At 30.8% G+C, this 23,190-nt stretch overlaps 1 protein-coding gene across 1 annotated transcript in view; it reads right to left on the minus strand.

Moving 5' to 3' along the window:
- Window positions 1-19,715, minus strand: part of Gyf (GIGYF family protein Gyf) — a 59,095-nt gene extending 39,380 nt beyond the window's left edge. Inside the window, exons 1-3 of the mRNA XM_065514740.1 lie at window positions 19,508-19,715; window positions 4,832-5,396; window positions 538-711 (exon numbers count right to left, since the gene is read on the minus strand). Of these exons, the coding sequence (XP_065370812.1) occupies window positions 538-711; window positions 4,832-5,254 (597 nt within the window). The 5' untranslated portion in view covers window positions 5,255-5,396; window positions 19,508-19,715. The remainder of the gene's footprint in view (window positions 1-537; window positions 712-4,831; window positions 5,397-19,507) is intronic.
- Window positions 19,716-23,190: the final 3,475 nt, after the last annotated feature.

Consider the following 23,190-nt stretch of genomic DNA (forward strand, 5'->3'; position numbering starts at 1 on the left):
GAATAACATCATCGAAACAACAATACTTAAAGGAAAGTACAAAGGAGAAGACGTTTTGATACCACGGATCCCAATGGCTCCGACCGACATGGCTTGCATTTGCAATGACAATTAACAAATCCATGCTTCTCGCATGGGCATCATCAGCATTATTTGTTTACGCGCCAGACAACAAAACAAAAAATGTCATGTATTATAGAGCATTGCAATGAAAGAAATTATGATATCACAGCAAAGCAATCGAAAAAAGATTTTTTTTTGTTTTAATTGGTTACCTGAACATCGATCTTTCAATCAAACTGTAAATAGAACACCATACTGTACACATTTTCAAATCAAATGTAAATCAAACATACCCCAAACCTATATGAATAAAAATTATCATTCAAAAGTACCTTTTAACTATTTTTACACATTTCCAACAGCTTCTCACAAATTCACAAATCGAACATAAACATTTTTTTCTAATTTGGACAGGACAACACGTCCGTCGGGTCAGCTAGTTTTATAATAATAAACAAACAAATTAATAATTACCTTTATTGCAGAGGAACGTTGATCATCATCAAATAAAGCATTTGGCCTTTGGAAAACAGGATGATAAATTGACTTTCCACGCATACGACCTCTCTCCATACAACCGACCCTACCAGTACCTCGAGTTGCTGTGTTGAAACCAACTGGAGATCGTTGAAGCCATCCTGGCCTTTGCTAAATATTGCACAATAAATATATGTATAAGTATTTATAGAATATTAAATATGTAAAAACGTAAGTATATTGTATATCAGTTCTTAGAAAACAAGTAGCAAATATAAACCCTACCAGACCTTATGTGTTTCATGAAGTATTTGTTGAAAGAAATCTTAGACATGGGGGACTTATAGTAAATCAAGGTTATATTATATTTTAGCTATTTATGTTTTAACGCATAATTTAATACCAAAAAGTAAGAGGGCTACATTCGGCTGTGACGAATCTTATACTTAAAAATATTTTTTTTTTAAATATTTTTAGGTTAATAAAATTTAATTTTATTTTTTTAATTTTTTCTTTTCGAAATTGTTTTTTAATTTTATTTAAAATTTTTTTTCCAAATTTGTTTTAATTTTTTTTTTGGATAAATAATTTATGACAAAAAAACATTTTTGATGAAAAAAAATTCGGATTAAAAAATATTTTTCCCGATTTTTACCCATTGAAGGTCCGACTTACTATAGCTTTATATATATCGTTGCAATGGACTTTAAAATATCTAACATTATATATCCATATTGTCTATATTAATGACTTAGTAATCCAGATATAGATCAAAACAAGTAAGAGTGCTATATTCGGCTATGTCGAAAAAAAAAATTTCAATAATTAATATTTTTGAGTGATTTTCGGAAGTGGGGTTATATGGGAGCTATGACCAATTATGGACCGATCATCATGAAATGAGGTCGTGTGATTTATGTCTATATTAAAGTTAACTATGTTGAATTTCGTGTGTATACCAACATTTTTGGGCGTTACAAACATCTGCACAAACGCATTATACCCTCCCACTATGGTGGTGTAGGGTATAAATACGCAAAGCAATGAAACCAACACACATCGAAACATACGTTTTTTTGCTTTTTTTGTCAAAGCATGCAATAAATTGTCTTTTTTTGATGAAATTTTCAGAGGTTGTATCAGATTTTTGCTCATATCTCCGTTATTTATGGACGGATTTTGCTGATTTTAAATAGCAAACTTCTCGAAAGCATTTCTGACAGAATAATTGAAGATTTGGATCCCGAAGATATCTGAGGTCTTCAGAAAATTGATTTCAACTAACAGACCGATAGATTGACAGACAGACAGATATACATTAATATATATAACCAATTAATGTTAAAATTCTATTGATAATTTGTAGACAACAAATAATTATTTCTAAATTGTTGTATTGTTATTTTGTTAACATTTTTCGTTAATCTTTCGTTTTAACAACTTTATTACAACTTAATTACTAGTTGTTTATTATACCACTCATGGCGAAGGGTATAATAAACAATACTTTGTGTATTTTACTATTAAGCGTATATTTGTTAAATCATAATTTAGACTTTTCTCTAACCTTACAGATTTTTCTGTGTTAGTTATTCTCTCACCATTAATGGTTACGGACCCCATAATGGGTCTCATAATTGGGTATTTTAGGTATGCACTGTTATGGTATCAACCTAATAGTATTTATTAAATCCTATATGGCAACCCTTAAATGTATGTAATATAACCGATTATTATATTAAGTAACCATAAGTAATACTTTATACAATTAAGCTTTGATCATTACAATTTGTACATTACATGAATAAAGAGTTATTGTTAACATAATATGCACCTTTTTTAAGATTTGAATATATGACAGGAAACAAAGGGCACTATACCCTTTGTTTCCTACAAAAAAGTTTCTGACCTAACTTTTATTTTTATAATTTATTGAACGGTACATTCAGTATATAAGATTCGGCCCGAATCTCCAAACAGGGACCGAAAATAACGACTTCACTTTATTTCGGTGGTAAATTTCCATTCGCAATCATTTAAAAATAATTTTTTGTGTTATATCACTGAGAGTGTGATTTATTAGAGAACATTTTAGGTTAGGGATTGAGATAAACAAACACAAATAATTTAGATGAATGATTTATAATTTATTTTTTTATTGTTCACAAAAATCGACAATTTCTTTTTGAAATTGTATTACTTCATATAATTTGTTAAAAATTACTAAAAATATGTTACTGTATGTAAATAAAACAGAAGTAACCATTAAAAAATAACTAAAACTAATAAAGGTCATATGAAACAATGTAAATAAAAATCATTTTATAACTGTTATTTTGAGTGATTTACTTTTTTTAATTTTTATTTCATTTATTTGTAATACAAGGCCTAAAAAGGACAAAATAATAATTTTATCACAAAATATAAATAACAGTTTGGGTTTTTTGGTATATGGACGTGTTATTTATTATCTATGATAATATTTTTTTATACCCTTCACCTTCGTGAGAAGGGTATATATAAGTTTTTCATTCCGTTTGTAATTTCTACATTTTTCATTTCCGATCCTATAAAGTATATATATTCTGGATCCTTATAGATAGCGGAGTCGATTAAGCCATGTCCGTCTGTCTGTATGTCTGTCTGTTGAAATCAATTTTCTGAAGACCCCAGATATCTTCGGGATCCAAATCTTCAATAATTCTGTCAGACATGCTTTCGAGAAGTTTGCTATTTAAATCAGCAAAATCGGTCCATAAATAACGGAGATATGAGCAAAAAACCGGGACAACCTCGATTTTTGACCTATTTTTGATCTATATCTGGATTACTAAGTCATTAATATAGACAATATGGATATCTAATGATAGATATTTCAAATTCCATTGCAACGATGTAGATAAGGCTATAGTAAGTTGGACCTACAATGGGTCAAAATCGGGAAAAATATTTTTTAACACGAATTTTTTTTTCATCAAAAAATTTTTTTGTCATACATTTTTTTTTTTAAAAAAAAATGTAAAAACTAAAAAAAAAAATTTTTTAAAAAAAATTTCAAACAAATTTTGAAAAACAATTAAAAAAAATTAAATTTTGTTTACCTAACTATATTTAAAAATATAGCTCTCTTACTTGTTTAAACTCTTATTTATAGATTTTTGGTAATTATTGGAACTTAGGCTTAAGTTCATTTTTATTATAATTTATTTATAATAATTCAAAGAATATCACTGAATACTAAAATTTTTGACAATTGGCAAATTGGAATGCATTATCTACCCTGCCAAGGGCGTCATCAACAATCTTCATTGTCAAGGTCATCTATTTAACTTACTATTATGTATTTGGAATTAGAATATGGGAAGCCTAATTCATATTTATATTATTTGTAAATTAGACGAAATTTCAAATATTTTTTTTATTATATATGTGTATTCTTATTATTACAAATTTATCATTTTATTAGTGTTGCTGTAGTCAACCTTTGGTTAACAACTCAGCTGTAATAATAAGAATACACATATATAATAAAAAAAATATTTGAAATTAGATTTACTTTTAGTAAATCGACTAGGAGACCTCAGAACTTGGTACCTCGAATTGCAAATTCATTTTATGAGAGATCGTTTTTGATGCGAATTGCGTATTTACTCACATTCTAATGTTTTCCGCCTTAATCGCTTGAAATGTTTTTCAAACGATGAAGCAGCAGTACAAATGCTCATAATATATGTATAACATTTACAAATTTGTTTATTTACATTTGCTTAATTCTATTTTTTCTTCTTTATTCATCTCTGTTTAATGAAATTTTTTTGGTCAGTATTGCTATTAATTTGGTACTTGTCTTTTAATTTTAGAGCTTTTAAAATGTATTTTTGACTATTTTTACATTGCGGTAAAAATTTATTAAATTGTGATTAAAAGTTATTTGCTGTTATTTATGGCACTGTTTATTTAATTTTGTTATAAAGTGTTTATGCTTAGGTATTATTACTAAGTAATGTGAAAATTTGGCCTTTAAGGATTTGTATTACTTGAATGAAAGAATAAATAACATAATAAAAAATTTCAAAAAACATTTTCATATTTTCGACATGGATTGGTGAAATAACTTTCATTTACATGAAACTTAACTCTGTTTAAAAATCGAGAGAATATCAAAGTGAATTTCGAAAGGCACAATAGAATAATTTTGGGCAACTAAAATTCCTTAATCTAAATTAAGAACCAATATAAATGTTTGCATAAAAATAAATTTAAAGAAAATTGGAAAAATTCTACTACTTACCGTTGGTGGCGCCGTTCCTTGCATCATATCTTCATCTGTACTAGGCACTAAAGCTAATGGAAATTGAACTCTTTCTACAAAAAGGTTCTTACATGATGGTAAAATATCAGGTATGCCGCAATTTCGATCAAATAGTAGGAGCATTTCCTCTCTGCCATAACGAAATTCGGGAAAAGTGTTGCGTGAAGCTCCAGAATTTGCTGCATTTACATTATTATGAAAGCTGCTGGGATTAAGATTTGACGAATTGCTATTAGCATTATTTACAGATGTTCCACCGTCGACACCACCCCCTAAGCTACCGGAACCAAAAACACCTGTTGGATTTGTTAGTTGACCACTGGTATTTACTGAATTGGATGAAGTTGTATCGGCTGACATGTTGCGCAACCATTCGGGACCAAATTTCATTGAATCTGTCATTTTATTTGATTTTTGTTGATTTGTTTGGATAATTGATAAAATGGAAGCTTGTGTTTTCAATAAGATAAAACAATGATTGTTTATTGAATTAAATATTCAAACAGATTATGACAGCGTAGAATGTAATGTGGTTTACAGGTATCTGTTAAAAAAATATTTGTTGTAAATTTAATTAATAAAATATTTTATAAACGAAATAAATTTGGAAATAATTATTAATTAGTAATCCAGATATAGATCAAAAATAGGCCAAAAATCTAGGTTTTCCCGGTTTTTTTTTCTTATATCTCAGCCATTTGTGAGCCTTTGAATTCTTTTATTTATTTTAAAAAAACGTATTTTCTTTGGATGATTCAAAACAAAACAATTAGTTTTATTTTATTTGATGCTGTTTGATCTTACAAAACACTTGTAAGAGTAAAAACGTCAAAAAAAGCTAAAAAAAAGCTTTTTTGAGCAAATATTTGCCATGTGTGTCCCTACCTTTAGTTGTTTTCAAATATCTGATAAAAGTACGGAGTACTAGCTGACTCGGTACACTTTGCCACCCCAATTGGAAGAAAGAAATAGTACTATTAAGTCTCCCTTAGTGAATTAATACTAATTTAGGATAATATGTCTCCAGTTTCGTGTTTATTGATTCATTGTAATGTGGATTCTAGCTCATTTCAAACGTATTATTTGAATAAAAAAAGTACCATAAATATCCACATTTTGTATTCCTAATCAGCATCATGATCCTGAGCCCATTATTATAGAAAATGCTAAAGAAATGTACCACTAAAGACTCATTTTGTGAATTCTAGTTCTTATTATTTGGTATCATAATACCATTGAGTCTTCTATTATTGATTATTCCTTTACTGAAAATTATATTACCCACCATTAATGTATATACACTAGGGTATTCAATTAATCGGGTTTCTGGTTTAATCGGTTAATCGAGCAAATAATTAATCGGTGTTTAGATTTATTCGGTTAATAATCGGTTAATTTAAAATTATTCAATTAACCGAATAATTTCTATTTTAATTTTAAATTGAAAATACTACAACGAATTTTGTGTACAAAAACATAAAAAACAGCAAATATGGTATTTGAGATCATTTTTGCATACATATCGCTCATTTGCTGCAACAACGTCATAACTCAAAATCCGTGTTTTTTGAACTGAGTAATACAAAATATGTATTACTCAGTTTTATCAGTTTTCAAAAAAGTCTATTATTTTTTGTATGAGATATTTGACAAGTAAAAATTTGGGATAAATACAAATTAGAAAAATATTAACATCTACTATTTATATTTCTATTTTTAAAAAATAGTAAAATGTCATAAAACATTTTTTTGAATTATGACGTTGTTGCAGCAAATGAATGATATGTGTATTTTTTAGGGTTTTAGTGAGATCTTCTGAAAAAATCTTTTAAATAAAGAATATAATTTAAATGTTTTCCTTTTAATCGATTTTTTTTTTTAGATTTAATAAAACTTTTCTTGAAAAAAGACTCTCTCGCTGAATGTATATGTTGGCGAATAAAATCCTGAGTTATACCATTGGAGTACTTTTTGGATTGTTTTATATTTTGAATACTTTTAATAGTTTAATTTAGTTCTGATAATTAAAAGACTCATTTCAAAAAAAAGTTTCGTCTATATATGTAAATACATACTTAGTTTCAAATACATGTAAATTAAATATATCAGTTGTTATACTCACTAAATAAAAATGTTTATTGGATGTTCAAAATAATATATAATTATACTCTTCACCTTCGTGAGAAGAGTATATCGTCACCTGAAATGCAAAACAACGTATCATCAAAAAATTCGAAACTGATTTTATTATTGATTACGATTCACTACTTCATATTACATATGTGTACAAAAATTTTACTATCAAAAATAACCAAGTTATAACCAAAATTGAAACTAAAGTATCATCAAGTATATGATTTTCTTGAACAAAATAACGTATACGCTTTGAGGAATTAATTAATAAATCGTTTTTACCTTATTTTAGGTAGTATCCTAATTTTTTTTAAATAAATTTGTTGCAATTGAATATTTTTTGCAGTCTTAATGAAAATTTAATGAAGAACCTTTTTTAGTTTAAAAAAGTAGTTGTTAGTAATTAAAATAAAAAAAACATAATAAAATTAAAAATGTATATATAAACAGCTTTTATTTAAAATAAAAAAAATATTTTCATTTAAGTTTTTATTTTTTCATAAAAATTTATATTGATGATACGTTTTTTTGTTTCAGGAAATAACAATTCAAAAAAACGTAAGCCACATAACTTAAAGTGTGCTTTGAAAAAATTAGTTCTTTTTCATAAAATATATTTCTAGAGTCACTGTAATTCAGATTTGAAAATTTTGTTTCAATATCTCAAGTAGTTTTCATTTTATATCGTTTTTTGCTTCTTTTCATAAAATATATTTCTAGAGTCACTGTAATTCAGATTTGAAAATTTTGTTTCAATATCTCAAGTAGTTTTCATTTTATATCGTTTTTTGCTTCTCCTATAAACCTATGAAAAGTGATGTTACGTTATTTTGCATTTTAGGTGACGATATATAAGTTTGTCATTGCGTTTGTAATTTCCACAATATAATTTTCCGACCCTATAAAGTATATACAGTGGTGGTCAAAACATATGCAACTAGCTACAGAATTTTGCAAAAGTTGTTTAAATTAGTTTTAAAGGTAAACAAAAATATTCATTTGCTTATAATATTTTTTTATTAATGCTTTAAAAATAAGAATATGAAATTTAATTCAGAATTTTTTGCATTGAAAAGATAAAAAATTAAAAAAACTACGTATGGGTTGATATTTCATTGGCCAAAACATATGCAACTAATTAATTGCTTCGAAACTATTTATGTCTATAAAACTTAACATTTGGTGGCAAATCCTATATTTTCAATGACGCCCTTACATCGGCAAAGCAGTGAAGCTGTGAAATTGGCAATACAATTTGCAGGAATAGCGTTCCAAGCATCTACCAATCCTTGAAACATAATATATGAATTAGTGCAATTTTCGTGATCGAATCTTTGATTAACGTTTTCCCAAAGGTTCACAATGGGGTTTAAATCTAGTAATTGTGGTGGTCATTCCAATACCGAAACTCTTTCTTGTGTTAACCACGATTTAACAACATGTTCAGAGTGCTTGGGTCGTTATCGTACTGAACAACTCATCGAAGAGGCATATTATCTTCAGAATTTGGAAGCATTACTCTTTCCAAGATTTCTCTTTAGATAAATCCATCCATTATTTCATCAATTTTGAGCGATGGGCCAACTTCTGAATTAAATTTCATATTCTTATTTTTAAAGCATTAATAAAAAAAATATTATAAGCAAATGAATATTTTTGTTTACCTTTAAAACTAATTTAAACAACTTTTGTAAAATTCTGTTGCTAGTTGCATATGTTTTGACCACCACTGTATATTCTGGATCCTTATAGATAGCAGAGTCGATTAAGCCATGTCCGCCTGTATGTCTGTCTGTCTGTCTGTCTGTTGAAATCAATTTTTTGAAGACCCCAGATATCTTCGGGATCCAAATCTTCAATAATTCTGTCAGACATGCTTTCGAGAATTTTGCTATTTAAAATCAGCAAAATCCGTCCATAAATAACGGAGATATATGCAAAAATCCGAGGCAACCTCTGAAAATTTCATCAAAAAAAGACAATTTGACAAAAATGCTACAAAACGTATGTTTGGATTTGTTTTGGTTTATTGCTTTGCGTATTTTGATTTTTTTTTGCGTTTTGTGTTTTTTTTGGTGTTAAGTTTGGCGTTGTTGTTTTTTATACAACAAAACGTATGTTTGGATGTGTGTTGGTTTTATTGCTTTGCGTATTTTGTTTTTGTATGTTGGTGTTTTGTTTCGTTTGTAACTTCTGACAAAAAAGCAACAATACGTATGTTAGGATGTCTTTTGTTTTTTTTTGTGTTTTGTTTTGTTTGGCCTTGTTGTTGTTTTTTATACAACAAATCGTATACATAGTATTTGGATGTGTGTTGGTTTTATTGCTTTGCGTATTTTGTTTTTTGGTGTTTTGTTTCGTTTGTAATTTCTACAATTTTTAAAAGTGTTCTTGATATATTTGGGATGCTGCTATACGCTGAAAGTGGGCAATATACATACATACATATATACTAATTATTATAATGCATCCACAACAAAGGTGAAGGGAATATAAGATTCGGCATAGCCGAATATAGCACTCTTACTTGTTTTAATTTGAAATTTGTATTTGAATAGAAACGGAAAAATAAATACAAAAAAAAATATGTTAAAGTGCAAAAAAAGGAATTTCGGTTAATCGGTTAATCGACACAAATTAATCGGTTTATTTGTTATTTGAAAATCGGCAATTTTAAATTATTCGAACAGTTAACCGTCCAAAATTAATCGGTTAACCGATTAACGGTTAATCGATTGAATACCCTAATATACACAAACTAATTTAATATATTAAAAGACTATCATTAAAATAAATTTTCCTTTATCCTCTTGAACACCCTTCAATTTTGAATTTTAAATTTGTATAGCATTTCCTATATTATCAACTGATTTTGTTTCAATAACACTTATGCCCCAATTCTGTTAGACGAATTGGGACGAATTTTCTTCTTTTCACATTTGAGTTATTAGTTTTGAATTCTATAAAACAATAATGGTTGTTGTAATAACGTAAAATATTTGATTCAGTAAAATATTGTGGACGATTTTAAATATCAAAACAGACGAAAACAATTTTGTAGTCTTCTAGATTAGTTTGAGTAGTTTTTCTTTTGATGGTTTTGTTTCAAAAACGGACATTCTTCAAATTGAAAGAAAACAATTGCGCCATAAAACTATTCTATCTATCTATTTATATATTTATCTATGTATCTATTCATTTATTTATCTATTTTTGTATCTATATATATTTATCTATTTTTCTATTTATCTACTTATCTATTAATCTAATTTTTCCATCTATATATTTATCTAATTTTCTATTTATTTATTCATCTATTTATCAATTTTTCTATTTATCCATTTTTTCTATTCATCTATTTATCTATTTGTTCTATTTATCTATTCATCTATTTATCTATTTTTCTATTTATCTATGTATCTACTTATCTATTTATCCATTTATCTACTTATCTATCTATCTATCTATCTATCTATCTATCTATCTATCTATCATCAGTCGGACAGAATAAGAAATTTTGTTCTAAAGAGGACACCGCCAACGATATTGGCCCCAAACACAGAGAAAACAGTCCCAGATACTTTAAGTAAAGAATATAAAGAAGCTACCAAACACTGTAAGGACGTTTTTGTTGTAGGAAACATGATCCACATACAACAAAGTACGTGATGAAAGACCAGGTAATTGTGTCCCTCCATAAACTAACACGAGAGCTTCACAAACATCTTCCAAGAATTTGCCCAACAAAAATTAGACAAAGAAGGGTAGAATGGAGTATAGAAACTTCGAAAGGACTGAAAAAATGTTCACAAAAACAGGAACATGTAACACCGCAAGAAGAGACGGCTACGGAACATCCAATGGAACTTATAAATTCCCCACCTTCGCCTGGGTAACGATCTAGAAGCGATGCGAGGGCTTATATACACTCTGTGGTCTAGACCTCCTTTGTGATTGAGCATGTTCTTCTGGCGCTTTCGCAAAGGAGGTCGCGACTTCAAAGGAGTGTATTAACTAAAGGTTACTCATCTTGTCAAGATATTGGGGCGATAGTGTGCCCCACAGCTGTCGCGTCAAATATTATGACATATATCCTTATAAATTCTCCACCTTCGCCAGTACCGATCAATGGCAGCTGCTTGAAGCTAGACTCCTGGACGAGATGGTAGTGGTAGCCCTGAAGACGTATCTTTTAAAGGTGCTGACTGGGACCGTTTAAGGACCGTAGTTGGGAAACTTGGCTACCTTAATCCAGCCTTAAAACTTGAAGTGATACTCGCTTCGGAACTACCATTAAGGTCAATAGTGACAGTATGGATTCCTCCACCCGTAAGACCGGTGGAAACCATACTGGCACTATTGAAAAAACAGAACGTTGATCTCCCTATAGACCAATTGAAGGCGGTAGCCTCTATGGTGTGTAAAGAGAACAACGGGAGGGATTTCCGGTTAGCAGTGGATCGTAAATCCCTCAGGTTTCGGTACTCGAAACATGACACTACCAAAGAGGCTGCTAGTGGTGCAGATAAACCTGCATCATTGTGAAGCGCCCTCAACAGAATTGGCAAACTTTCTCACCAAATCCCAAACCGATGTGGCCCTGATCCAAGACCCTTGGATCAATCAAAATAAGGTTTGCGGGTTAGGGATAGCGGGATACACGTTATTTATCCCGTCCACTGAGGACAAGGTAAGAACGTGTATCCTGGCAAGGAGAGAACTCAAACTAATAATTTCTCATTCCTTTAGGTGCGGTGACATCACTGTCGTAAATAGGGAAACCAGGGGTGAGCGGACGCTGACATTGGCTTCGGTGTATATGCCGTATGATGAAGCAGATCCACCAGGCAATGAGGTGTTGGAGCTAACGGCGTATACAAAAAGGAGAGGTGCTATCCTGGTTATGGGATGTGATGCAAATGCTCATCACAGCCAATGGGGCAGTGCTGATATTAATAAAAGTGGTGAGTGCGTCTATGATTTCATAACGCCCACGTTTAGGAACAAGGATAGGCAGGCGGTTATAGATATGACTTTGACAAACCAAAATGATAATTTCGTTAGAGATTGGAGGGTATCCACGGACTGTTCCTAGGATTACCTTCACCTTGAATTTCAACTCGTCTGTAAGGGTACCATTTAGGGATCCTAGGCGGACAAACTGGGGAACCTTTTATGAAAAGGGGCGTATGGGTTGGAACAGTCTACTTTATGTGAACTGATACCATCCAATTTGGAAAATACGGTGAACAATTTCACCCGTATACTAAATGAGAGCTATGAGTCATCATGCCCAATAAAATTTCCCGGTAGGCGTAAACAGCCAAAATGGTGGACTAAGGAACTTCGAGTTCAGAGGTCGAGGGTTAGGAAATCTTTTAATAGGGCGAAGTTCACTGTATTACAAGGAGACTGGAACAACTACAAGGTGTGCTTCAATAAATACAAGGGAGATCTGAAAAGAGCGAAGCGGATTTCATGGAGGAATTATTGTGAATTCGTCAATGAGCTGTCAAGGTTTCGGAGAATTTTATCCAAAGACCCAAAGGTCATAGGGTATATTCAAAGAGCTGACAACTCATGGACGGAATCTAGCTCGGAAACACTCTACTTGCTTATGGAAACACACTTTCCTGGTTGTGAAGGTACAGGCACTAGGGTTGACGATCAGGGGGCTAATATGCTAGACAAATGGAGGGAATAGTCACTAGGGAAAAACTAGCCTGGGCGGTGAAAACTTTCGACCCGTACAAATCACCTGGTCCGGATGGAGTATTTCCGGCGATGCTATGTAGTATCCCGGATACGGCACTACTCCTATTGGCGGCACTCGAAACCAAAGTATTTTAGACCTATTAGCCTATCGTCTTTTCTTCTGAAGACATTAGAACGACTGATAGATCTACATCTAAGGAGCAATATAGATACTCATCTCATTAGCAACGCTCAACATGCCTACCTCAAGGGTAAGTCTGTTGAGAGTGCGCTTCATGAAGTGGTCGGTTGTATAGAGCACAGTCTGAAGCATAGGGAATATACTTTAGCTGCGTTTCTTGATATAGAAGGCGGCTTTAACAACATTAGGATAGAGGCAATTAGGAACTCGTTAGTAGAACTTGGGGTTAACGACTTCCTAGTGAGTTGGATAATTTTAATGCTGGAAAGCAGGATTATCAACTCAACCCTAGGGGACCATGTGATCAGAAGACGGGTTACCAGAGGTACACCACAAGGTGGAGTTCTTTCTCCTCTTCTGTGGTTACTGGCGGTTAATCCTATTCTCAGGACCTTCGAATCTAAGGGTAGGTAGATAGTCTATGCGGATGACGTGGTGATCCTGATTAAGGGAAAATTTCTCTCAACCATCAGTGACATCATGCAGGAGTCGCTTGGCGATCTCTCGTCCTGGGCAAAGACTAACGGGCTGGGTGTAAACCCATCAAAGATAGAATTTGTGTTATTTACTAGGAAGTATAAGGTAGAGAACTTCAACTTGCCGAAATTAGACGGTGTTGAGCTGAGTTTATCAGGGGGAGCCAAGTATTTAGGAACCTTCCTTGACAATAAATTGTCATGGAAAATAAATACGCAGGAAAGATTAAAAAAGGGCCTCAATGCCTACTATACATGCAGGAACTCAATTGGCAAGAACTGGGGCTTGCGACCTAGTATGGTTAATCGGATCTACACTTCTGTTGTTAGACCTATTATTACTTATTGTTGCACAGTGTGGTGGAAGGCAATGAGGAAACGTAGCTACAGGGCTATGCTCAACCAGGCTCAAAGGTGTGCATGTCTGGGCATCACAGGTGCCTTAGGTAGCACCCCGCATGCGGCGTTGGATATAATCCTAAACCTACTACCCATTGAGAAATATGTTGAGAGTGTGGCAGCAAGGAACTAACACAGACTATCAGAGTCTTCTTTGGTGAAACCCTTGCGGATAGGGCACACTATGATACTGTATGAGGCAGGTCTTATTGGTCAGGACATTATTCCATCTGGAATCTCTGACTATAAGGTCGCGACCTTTAGCTTCGGTGCATCACCCCCAGTATAGTTCCCCACTAGGGATGAGTGGGTTGGATCCGATCAACTGTTTGATGGGTGCGCAGTTTTCACTGACGGTTCCAAAATGGATTCTGGTACAGGGGCCGGGGTTTATTTGGTCGACCAAGACATCAAGCGCTCATATAGGCTCTCTAACGAGTGTAGCGTCTTCCAGGCAGAGATCTTCGCGATCTGGAAAGCCACAGAGTTGATAAAGGCACACGTCAATAGAGGGGCTGTAGTGACGATATACGTAAATAGTCAGGCGGCACTAAAGGCTTTGGAATGTCATTTAGTACACTCCAACCTAGTAGAGGACTGTAGGAGAGCTCTGGAGGAGCTATTGGTACACTACTCAGTGAGATTGTATTGGGTACCAGGGCACTGTGATATACAGGGTAATGAGGTAGCAGATGAACTGGCTAGACATGGTTCTGATCTGGATCATGACACTAGGGAACGTGCTGTTAGACCACCCATTTGTCATTACTATAGGGTAATCTACGAAAGATTCCGGGACTATACGAATCAATCCTGGGGCAGTAGAACAGATTGCAAAGTGTCCAGGGCCTTATGGCCAAAACTGAATGCGAATGCGACTGGAACACTGATAGAGTTGGATAGGTATAATAGTAGGAGTGATAACCGGTCATTGTCCAATTGGAGCCCTTAAGGGTAAATGGGATAATGACACACAGGACTTCTGTAGAGTGTGTGGGGATGCAGAGGAGCTAGAGACAGTAGAGCACATTATGTGCAACTGCCCTATGCTACAGGGTCACAGACTTAGATGGCTAGGAAATAGATTTCTGGACGAACTTGGTAGTGTTGCTGGCTGCAAACTAAGCAACATACTAGGTTTCATTAAGGGAATAGGGTGGCTATTTAAGGGACGTTCTACGGCGATTCCAAATCTGTAAAAAGACCTCTCTTTCTTTCTTTATTTCTTTCTTTCTTTTTCTTTTTAACAAGCGGAACTTTGGACTCTTCTCTTACTCTAAGGCTATCCTCTTTGTCTATATCTATTGAAGGGAATCACCTCAAGGTCTCCGAGTGGAAGTGCACATAGTGTACACCCCTTCCTAACCTATAAATTCCCCAAAACCGGAGAATATGTTTATCTTCCATTTTTCGTTATTAATTGAACAATTTTTTATTAATAATTAATTTTTCAATTTGTCAAATTTCATAAAAACATTATTGCCAAACAGTTAAAATGTATAAATTTAATAATAAAAAAAAGTAGAACAATAATTTATAAATTTACCAAAAAATATATCTTGGCAGTAATAACCTGATAATAACTTAAATCATAGACACAAACCACGTAACCCAGAAGAATAAAATATATTGTCGTACTGAATCATAACTTCGACTACTTTTCTTCCTCAGACAAGACTAAACAACATAATTGAGGTATTAATATTTACCAAATAATCTCGAAACCGATCGGTTTTCAACTTTTTAAATTTTTTTTTTAAATTCTAGGGTTTTTGGGAAACTCTAGATTAAACGATGCCATGTGCGCAAAGTACAGGTCGCAATTTTAATGATATTTCGATAAAATTTGGAACACATAATAAGGCCTATTGAAACTGTCTGAAATCGGTCCACTATTTAACCTAGCCCCCATACAAATTTCCTTCCGATATTAGACTTTAATAAATAAAAAGAAATAGTTACATATATTTCGATTTTTTTAATCTTTTTGTTAGGTTTGATGCATTTAATTTTAATACCGGTATAAATACCGATATATTGGCCCATAATCATAGTCAAAAATAAAGTACATTTTAAGATAATTAAACTCTACTTTACTTAAGAGTGGACTTTAGGTATATCATAGACAAGTTAAAGTATACTTCTGACGCTGAAGTCGACTCTAAATATAAAACTAGCTGAAGTTGTTTTTAACTCGTTTAACAACAGCATCTGCTGTTCTTCGCCGAGTAAAAAAGTTCGTCACAAAGTAAAAAATGTTTAAGTTACAAGATATTGGTAGAGATTTTGCAATTATCGTAATATCGTAATTATGATATTAATCTTATCTTTTCCATTTTTCCACAACAAACAACTTTCTTTCTTTAGATGTCCCGGTTACTTTTATTGTTTACGTTTTTTGGATTTTTTTTTTAATTTTGTATGTCAACTGTTCAGCGTTGCCACTTGTCTGTTTTTTGTTGTATATTGTATGATAACATTTTCTACATTCATTAATTTTTTAAATTTGACTTACTTTTGCGACCTTTGCTGAAGATTTATTTGAGTTGTGTTGTTAGCTATCGATCAATATACATTTTATGAAATTTTATTATTTTTTTTTTATTTTTGTCTATGAGACAAAAAAAACTCCGTTTTCTTTTCGCCACACAAAAAATCTTCCATCCGACCCAAAGATATTAAATTTACTTTCATCAATCATATGGCAAAAACAATAAAGCAAGTTGTTTTAATTTTGTTTTGTATTTTCTTTACCCACTTACAAACTACAGTTTGAGTTGAAAAGATACCAACCAATTGTAGTAGGGAATGTAAGAAAAGTTTTTCTAAAGCCTTTTGGGAAAAGGTTACCTGATGATCTGACCTAAGCAACCAGTGAAATGCGCATAGGAACTAGCTTATCCCCAACAATAAATTTCAGTGAATTTATCATCTATTGGGAATTCAGCATACTAATTCTTAACAAAAAAATTAATTTTGTATTCCCGTATAACTTTTTGATTAATAGCAAGTAAGAGAGCTATATATCTTATATATCCCCTTCACCAAATTATACTTCAAAATACAAATTTTAAATATTTTTAGGTAAACCAAATTTATTTTTTTTTTTAATTTTTTGGAAAAAATTTTTTTTTCGAATTGTAATTTAAAATTTAAATTTTTTTTAAATTTAAAAAAAAATATTTAGTTTTTTAATTTTTTTTTTTTTTTTGGTGAAAATCAAAATTCGGGTTAAAAAATATTTTTTCCGATTTTGACCCATTGTACGTCCAACTTACTTATCTTATATACGTCGTTGTAAATGTCTTTGAAATATCTATTATTAGATATCCATAGTTTCCATACTAATCCAGATATAGGTCAAAAATCTAGGTTGTCCTTGTTTTTTCCTCATATCTCAGCCATTTGTGGACCGATTTTGTTTCTCGAAAGCATGTCTGACAGAATTATTGAAGATTTGGATCCCGAGGATATCTGGGTTCTTCAGAAAATTGATTTCAACAGACAGACGGCCATGGCTTAATCGACTCCGCTATCTATAAGGATCCAGAATATATATACTTTATAGGGTCGGAAAATTATATTGTGGAAATTACAAACGGAGGTGAAGGGTATAAAAATAACTGTTTTCCAGAAGTCGTCTGATTTATTTATATATTTGTTGGCATAATCTGAACGTTGTTTTATATTCGGTGGTGGAACAGTGATGATGTGGGTTGCAATGTTTGTGGAAATGACGATGGAAAAATTTAGTTATTTGAATATCTTAAAAGAAAATTTGAAAGCTAGTGTCACTAATTTGGAAATACTACAGAAAAGCTGGTTTTATCGATGAAAAATCGCTTAAGAGACGTAATTGCTGCTAAAGGACACCACATTCAATATTAAGAACATCATACATCATTATAATATGCATTTTATAAATACATATGTAAATTTATTTATTTACAATTTTTTGAACTAATATTTGAACTATTTTTAATTTGTTTGTTATTTTACTATTAATTGGCATTTTTTGTAATCACTTGTTGGACTTTTAAAAAACATTTACTTTATTCAAATCGGATAAGTATTTTTCGAATTATAACAAATATATTTTCAGCTGTATAGGGTACGGACAATTGTTTGAGTCAGTGTATTTAAGAATTCTAGTTTAACTACATTTATTAGTGTTAGATGGACCTAACAAATCCACCATTGATCTACCAGCTGACCTAGAAAATTGATCATTTGGAGGGAATTGGACTTAAAAACCATAAAACTAATACATCAAATCCTATAATTTTTTAATGGAAACATAACATTAGCATTAGGCGAAAAATCATACATAATAAATTCAATACCAGTTTGAAGACAATGGAGATCGAATACAATATTTTAGATAAAAATTAAAGATTCAGAAAATTCAGGAGTTAAACGCATTGCTATTTATACGAATAATGAAAAAAGGGAAGGTAAGTACCAGTATATCCATGTGAACTTTTATTGGTAGATCCACATATATTTATTTATTTTATTCAGTATTTCAATAATCAAAGTGGAGCAAACATTTCTTCCTGCTGCCTATCAGTAATTATTCAGTAATACAGTTCGGAAGTAAGAACTCCTATATCCACCACTTTTTAACATAAACCTTTTAGCTCCGGTTTATGTTAAAAAGTGGTTTCCATTAACTATGTTTGTTTTAGAAATTAATAACGGATTATGAACAATAGGCTGTGCTACTGAATCCTTATAAATTAATTTATATGCGCACATACCTATGAAAAAATCTTCCGATAAAAATGAAGATTTTTGATAGCTTTTCTAAATAATATTTTGAAAATGCTTTGATATGAAGAAATTTTAGTAGATGCTTTAGCTTTCAAAAGATATAAAAGAGTGGGGAAATATGGTAAATATATGTGCAGCACATAATATAAATTTGTTGCTACATATATTATCAATATGATTTGTATTCGGCGCGATAAATCATCTGGACGCTTTTTTAAATCGAACTTAAAGAAAAATATTCATTATCATTATTAAAAGTTAAAGCAATGACACAGAATTATCTAAAGTTCACACACTAACTTCCTAAGAACGTTAGAAAACTAACCTCACTTTTCTTGTAGCTTTAAAATATATTTTAATGTTAATTTTTTTAAATAAATTAATATTATAATCTTAATGCATTGCCTATTAATACATAGAATTATTTCAGGGTTGTATGGTAAATCATCTAAATTAATTTAGTCATTCGTAAAAAACATGCATTTATATTTTGCGTATTCGTTGTTAACCGGTTAAGTTTTAATTCGACAGTTTGTTTTTATTTTAATATTGATATGTATTTTTTTTCTCATATATTTTCTTATTGTACCAATTTTCAATAAGAATTTATTTCACTTCGGAATCTTTAGTTATCAGAGATAATTTATTTCAGTTATCATATTGTGTGGCCACTTTGAAAACACAATGTTGTCATATTCGATTCTTATAAATTATTATTGAGAATAAACTTTTAGCTATTTTTAATTGTTCAATTAATAAGATTACAAAAAGTAATGTTTTTGTGGATAAATCTGATGGATGCAATAACACAAATACGCTATTGCTGCATTGACCGACACCGCGTCATTAACAATTAAAAATGCACAAACACAGACACTTGCCACACATATTTTCAAAATTATTAAATACCTATAAATATTACAATGTTACATTTTTTAACTTGTGTGGTTATATTCACAAAATGTAGCTTGTACTTACGCAAACGACGTATACAATCCAAAATATTTACTGTTGAAAGGGCAAACAATTGCCTATATTTTTTTTTAACTATTCAGAAACAATAATGTTCAATATTTGTTAAAAGCCAAATATATTTTACCGATTAATATTACTTTAGATATAAAATAATTCTTTTATTAAGCCAAAAATATCACGCAACGAGGTGTGCCTTGTTAAGCTCTTCGGAAAGAACGACTCCAAATCAGTGATGTCAATATTTTCTATAAAATTTTTTTTTATCGAAATCGCTTAGCTAATGATATTATTTTAACAACTCTGTATATATTTCCAACTTAACATGGTGTCTCCACGCGCAAGAAACTCGCAAAAAACAGTTGGAAAACCCAATACAAGGCGAATTTATACAAGGTGGAGTCAGTCATACAGCCGATTACTTTTTTTCGATTTTTGGTTCTAACAATTATCATTTAAATATCTACATATTCTAAGCTTATTATTCAATTATCTACACTATATTAAGTTTAAATACTTACTTCTTTAATTTTTCATTTTGGTTTTTTTGACATTTGTTGAGACCAATTGTTGTTTTTTTAGAACTGACACCACCTTGTATGAATTCATCTTGACCCAATACATTCACACTTTTTCACTCATAAAATCACACATGCAAACAATTACTGCGCACGTTAACCCTATGTCTCCACGTAGCAATTTGTATTGCTAAACACAAGCAAACAACGTCGACATACACGTACAATTGTTTCGTCACATATACAAAATTTTCAATTTGAAGTATTTTTTCCACTAATTTCTTTTAATTTTTGGTACTTAAATAAATTAAATGTGTTTGCATTTATCACACCGACTCATAGAAAGAAGAAATTTGACATTAATGACAACTGAACTGACTGCTTATTGCTTAAGTAAGTCTCTTGTATTTGTAGATGACAGAGGTAATGTCGAGTCACAAAGTACACAGAGATGACAAATTTGACGTTTCAAAAATTCAAAATCATGATTTTGAATAGCAAAAAGGGATAGCAAATATTTTGTACTACAATATCAGTGATGAGTTAAAGCAAAACTCTATACACAACGCGAATATGGTAGACAAAGTAATCAAAACAAACAAAACGAAAAAACGAGATTATTTTATGTCTCGTGACGCCTCTGTATACTTTGTGTCACTATACCGCACAGACTAACATAGACCCGAATCAGCTGTTTTTAGCAATATGGCGGAGGCAAACAAAAAAAATTTACGAAAAATTAACAAAAGAAAATGTATAATAATCCACGGTAGATTTGAAAGAGGGACAAACATATAAATGTATCTTTCTATATCTCGTCTCACACACTCATCGATTTTTTACTACATTTTATTTTTTCTCTCGCTCTAAGATCTCCCTTAATGGTGGAATTGAAAAAATGGTAAACAAAAAATGTAAACAAAACCATACGGTTCGATATTACTATTTTGACAGCTGTCAATGGTTTATTATCTGGGTATCTGTGCTATACCGCTAACAATGTAGGAAAGAGAGATCGAAAGTTGGACCTTACGAATGAACCACCTACAGCTTAACACTAAGTCTACAACTGGCATGAAATGTTTAACATTAACACTAACATGATGTTAGTGTTGGGTATTTACCAAGGTTGGCAACCGAAACGAATAACGGTATTGGTATTAATTTTATTATTATTTCGGTAACGGTATTTAAATTATAACGATATCGGTATACTGGTATAAAACTAATATATCGGTATTTATACTGGTATTAAAATAAAATGCATCAAACCTAACAAAGAGTTTAAAAAAAAAACGAAATATATGTAATTACATTTTTTTATTAATTAATTCAATAAAAACAATAGGCATTAATGCCCATTTAATGTTTAGGAACACAAAAGTAATTACAAATATTAAATATTTAAATTAGAAAATATTTTAATTATTATTTATTTAATACCAATCGAGGTAAAAATACAAACATCTTCTGATTGTATTACAAAAACAAAAGAAATTTTCAAAATTAAGAGTGTGTTAGAAAAACCATATACTTGTATTAAGTTAAATAAAACTGAAACCGTTCAATTCAATATACGTAAATTTATTCAACTATTGTACAAATTCATTACCAGGGAAACCGGAAATATGCTCTAAAAAAATCGTTTTAGGCGCTTTAAATATGCAGTAAAAACTTTAAAATATGCTCTTAAAATTTATAAAATATGCTCTTAAAAAAACAAACTTTTACATCATTTTTAACCAAACAAAATTTACTAATATTTTCAAATAAAAATCGTTGTCTATTGGATCTGAAAACATTTTTAAACATAGAAAATGTTCTTTCGACATCAACTGATGTTACAGGAACAAATTTAAAAGACAATATTTCTTTAACACTTAGAACGGTTAAGTTTGAATTATTATTAAAATAGTGCTTATTTTATATTAAAACAAGTAAGAGAGCTATGCCGAATCTTATATACCCTTCACCTAATTATACTTCAAAATAAAAAATTTAAATATTTTTAGGTGAACAAAAATTTATTTCAGTTTTATTTTCATTTTTTGGAAAAAAAAATTTTCGATAAAATTTTTTTTTTCAATTTTAAAAAAAAATTTTTTGTTGAAAAGCCATCTATTTTTCAATTTTGAATTTTACACAAAGGAAGTAAAAACCTTGAACACAACAGCGAAAAATAAGTAAGACAAAACTTGTTTTTGATAAAGTCAAAATATGCTATTAAACAGTAAAATATGCTCTAAAAACGGAAAAATATGACATAAATATGCTCTTAAAAGGGTAAAATATGCAAAAATATGCACTAACAAATCGATGCCAAAATTCTTAAATAGTTCTGAAACGTGTAAATATCTTATCCATGTGCTCATTAGACTCACCAGAAAAAACATGCATTTGCATATTTTGGTTTCCCTGTTCATTACATATTAAAATATTGGCATATTACTCGTTTTATCCACTTTTTCCGGAAATCCTCACATTAAAGATTTTATAGCTGCTTCCGTTACCTTTTTGGCGATGTGGTCCACTTATGATTAAAATCGGACATATCCTGGGATATCTTTCCTGTGTTCTTTAATTGTTTTTAACAAGAGCCTAATACTATTTATTTGTAATACAAAGCCTAAAACGGCCAAAATAATTATATTACATAGCATATAGTGCCTAATTGGCATACCACTACGTGATGGCCAATGTTGTATAAGTAATGAAAATCATTTTTTAGGTCATTTTGAATCAAAAACATCAGGCACCAACACCAATTTCTAAAATAAACCAACCTTTATTTTCTCTGAAAAATTATATAAATAATTTCATAATTTTATTTGCAAGTGAGAGGGACACTTCCCTTATTTAAAAATTATATTTTGAAGCATGTCCGCAGTTATTATTAAAATAAAATATGATGTATTTCAAAATAATTGAAAATATTTCATGAAAAACTTTATTGCGTTTGGTGAGTGAACTTTTTTAACAACCGCGAAAAAATAATACCATGGTTTTTTATATTTTTTAATGCTCTATTCGACTATGCTATGCCAATTTGCATATTTGCAAAAATTGTCAATAGTTATGTCCCTACTAGGGTTCTATAGCTAAAACAAAAAGTCGACTTTTCGAACTTTCGACTTTTTCGTTTTTTAAAAAGTCGACTTTTCGAACTTTCGA

Source organism: Calliphora vicina, chromosome X (assembly GCF_958450345.1).
Source record: "Calliphora vicina chromosome X, idCalVici1.1, whole genome shotgun sequence".
Taxonomy (NCBI): domain Eukaryota; kingdom Metazoa; phylum Arthropoda; class Insecta; order Diptera; family Calliphoridae; genus Calliphora; species Calliphora vicina.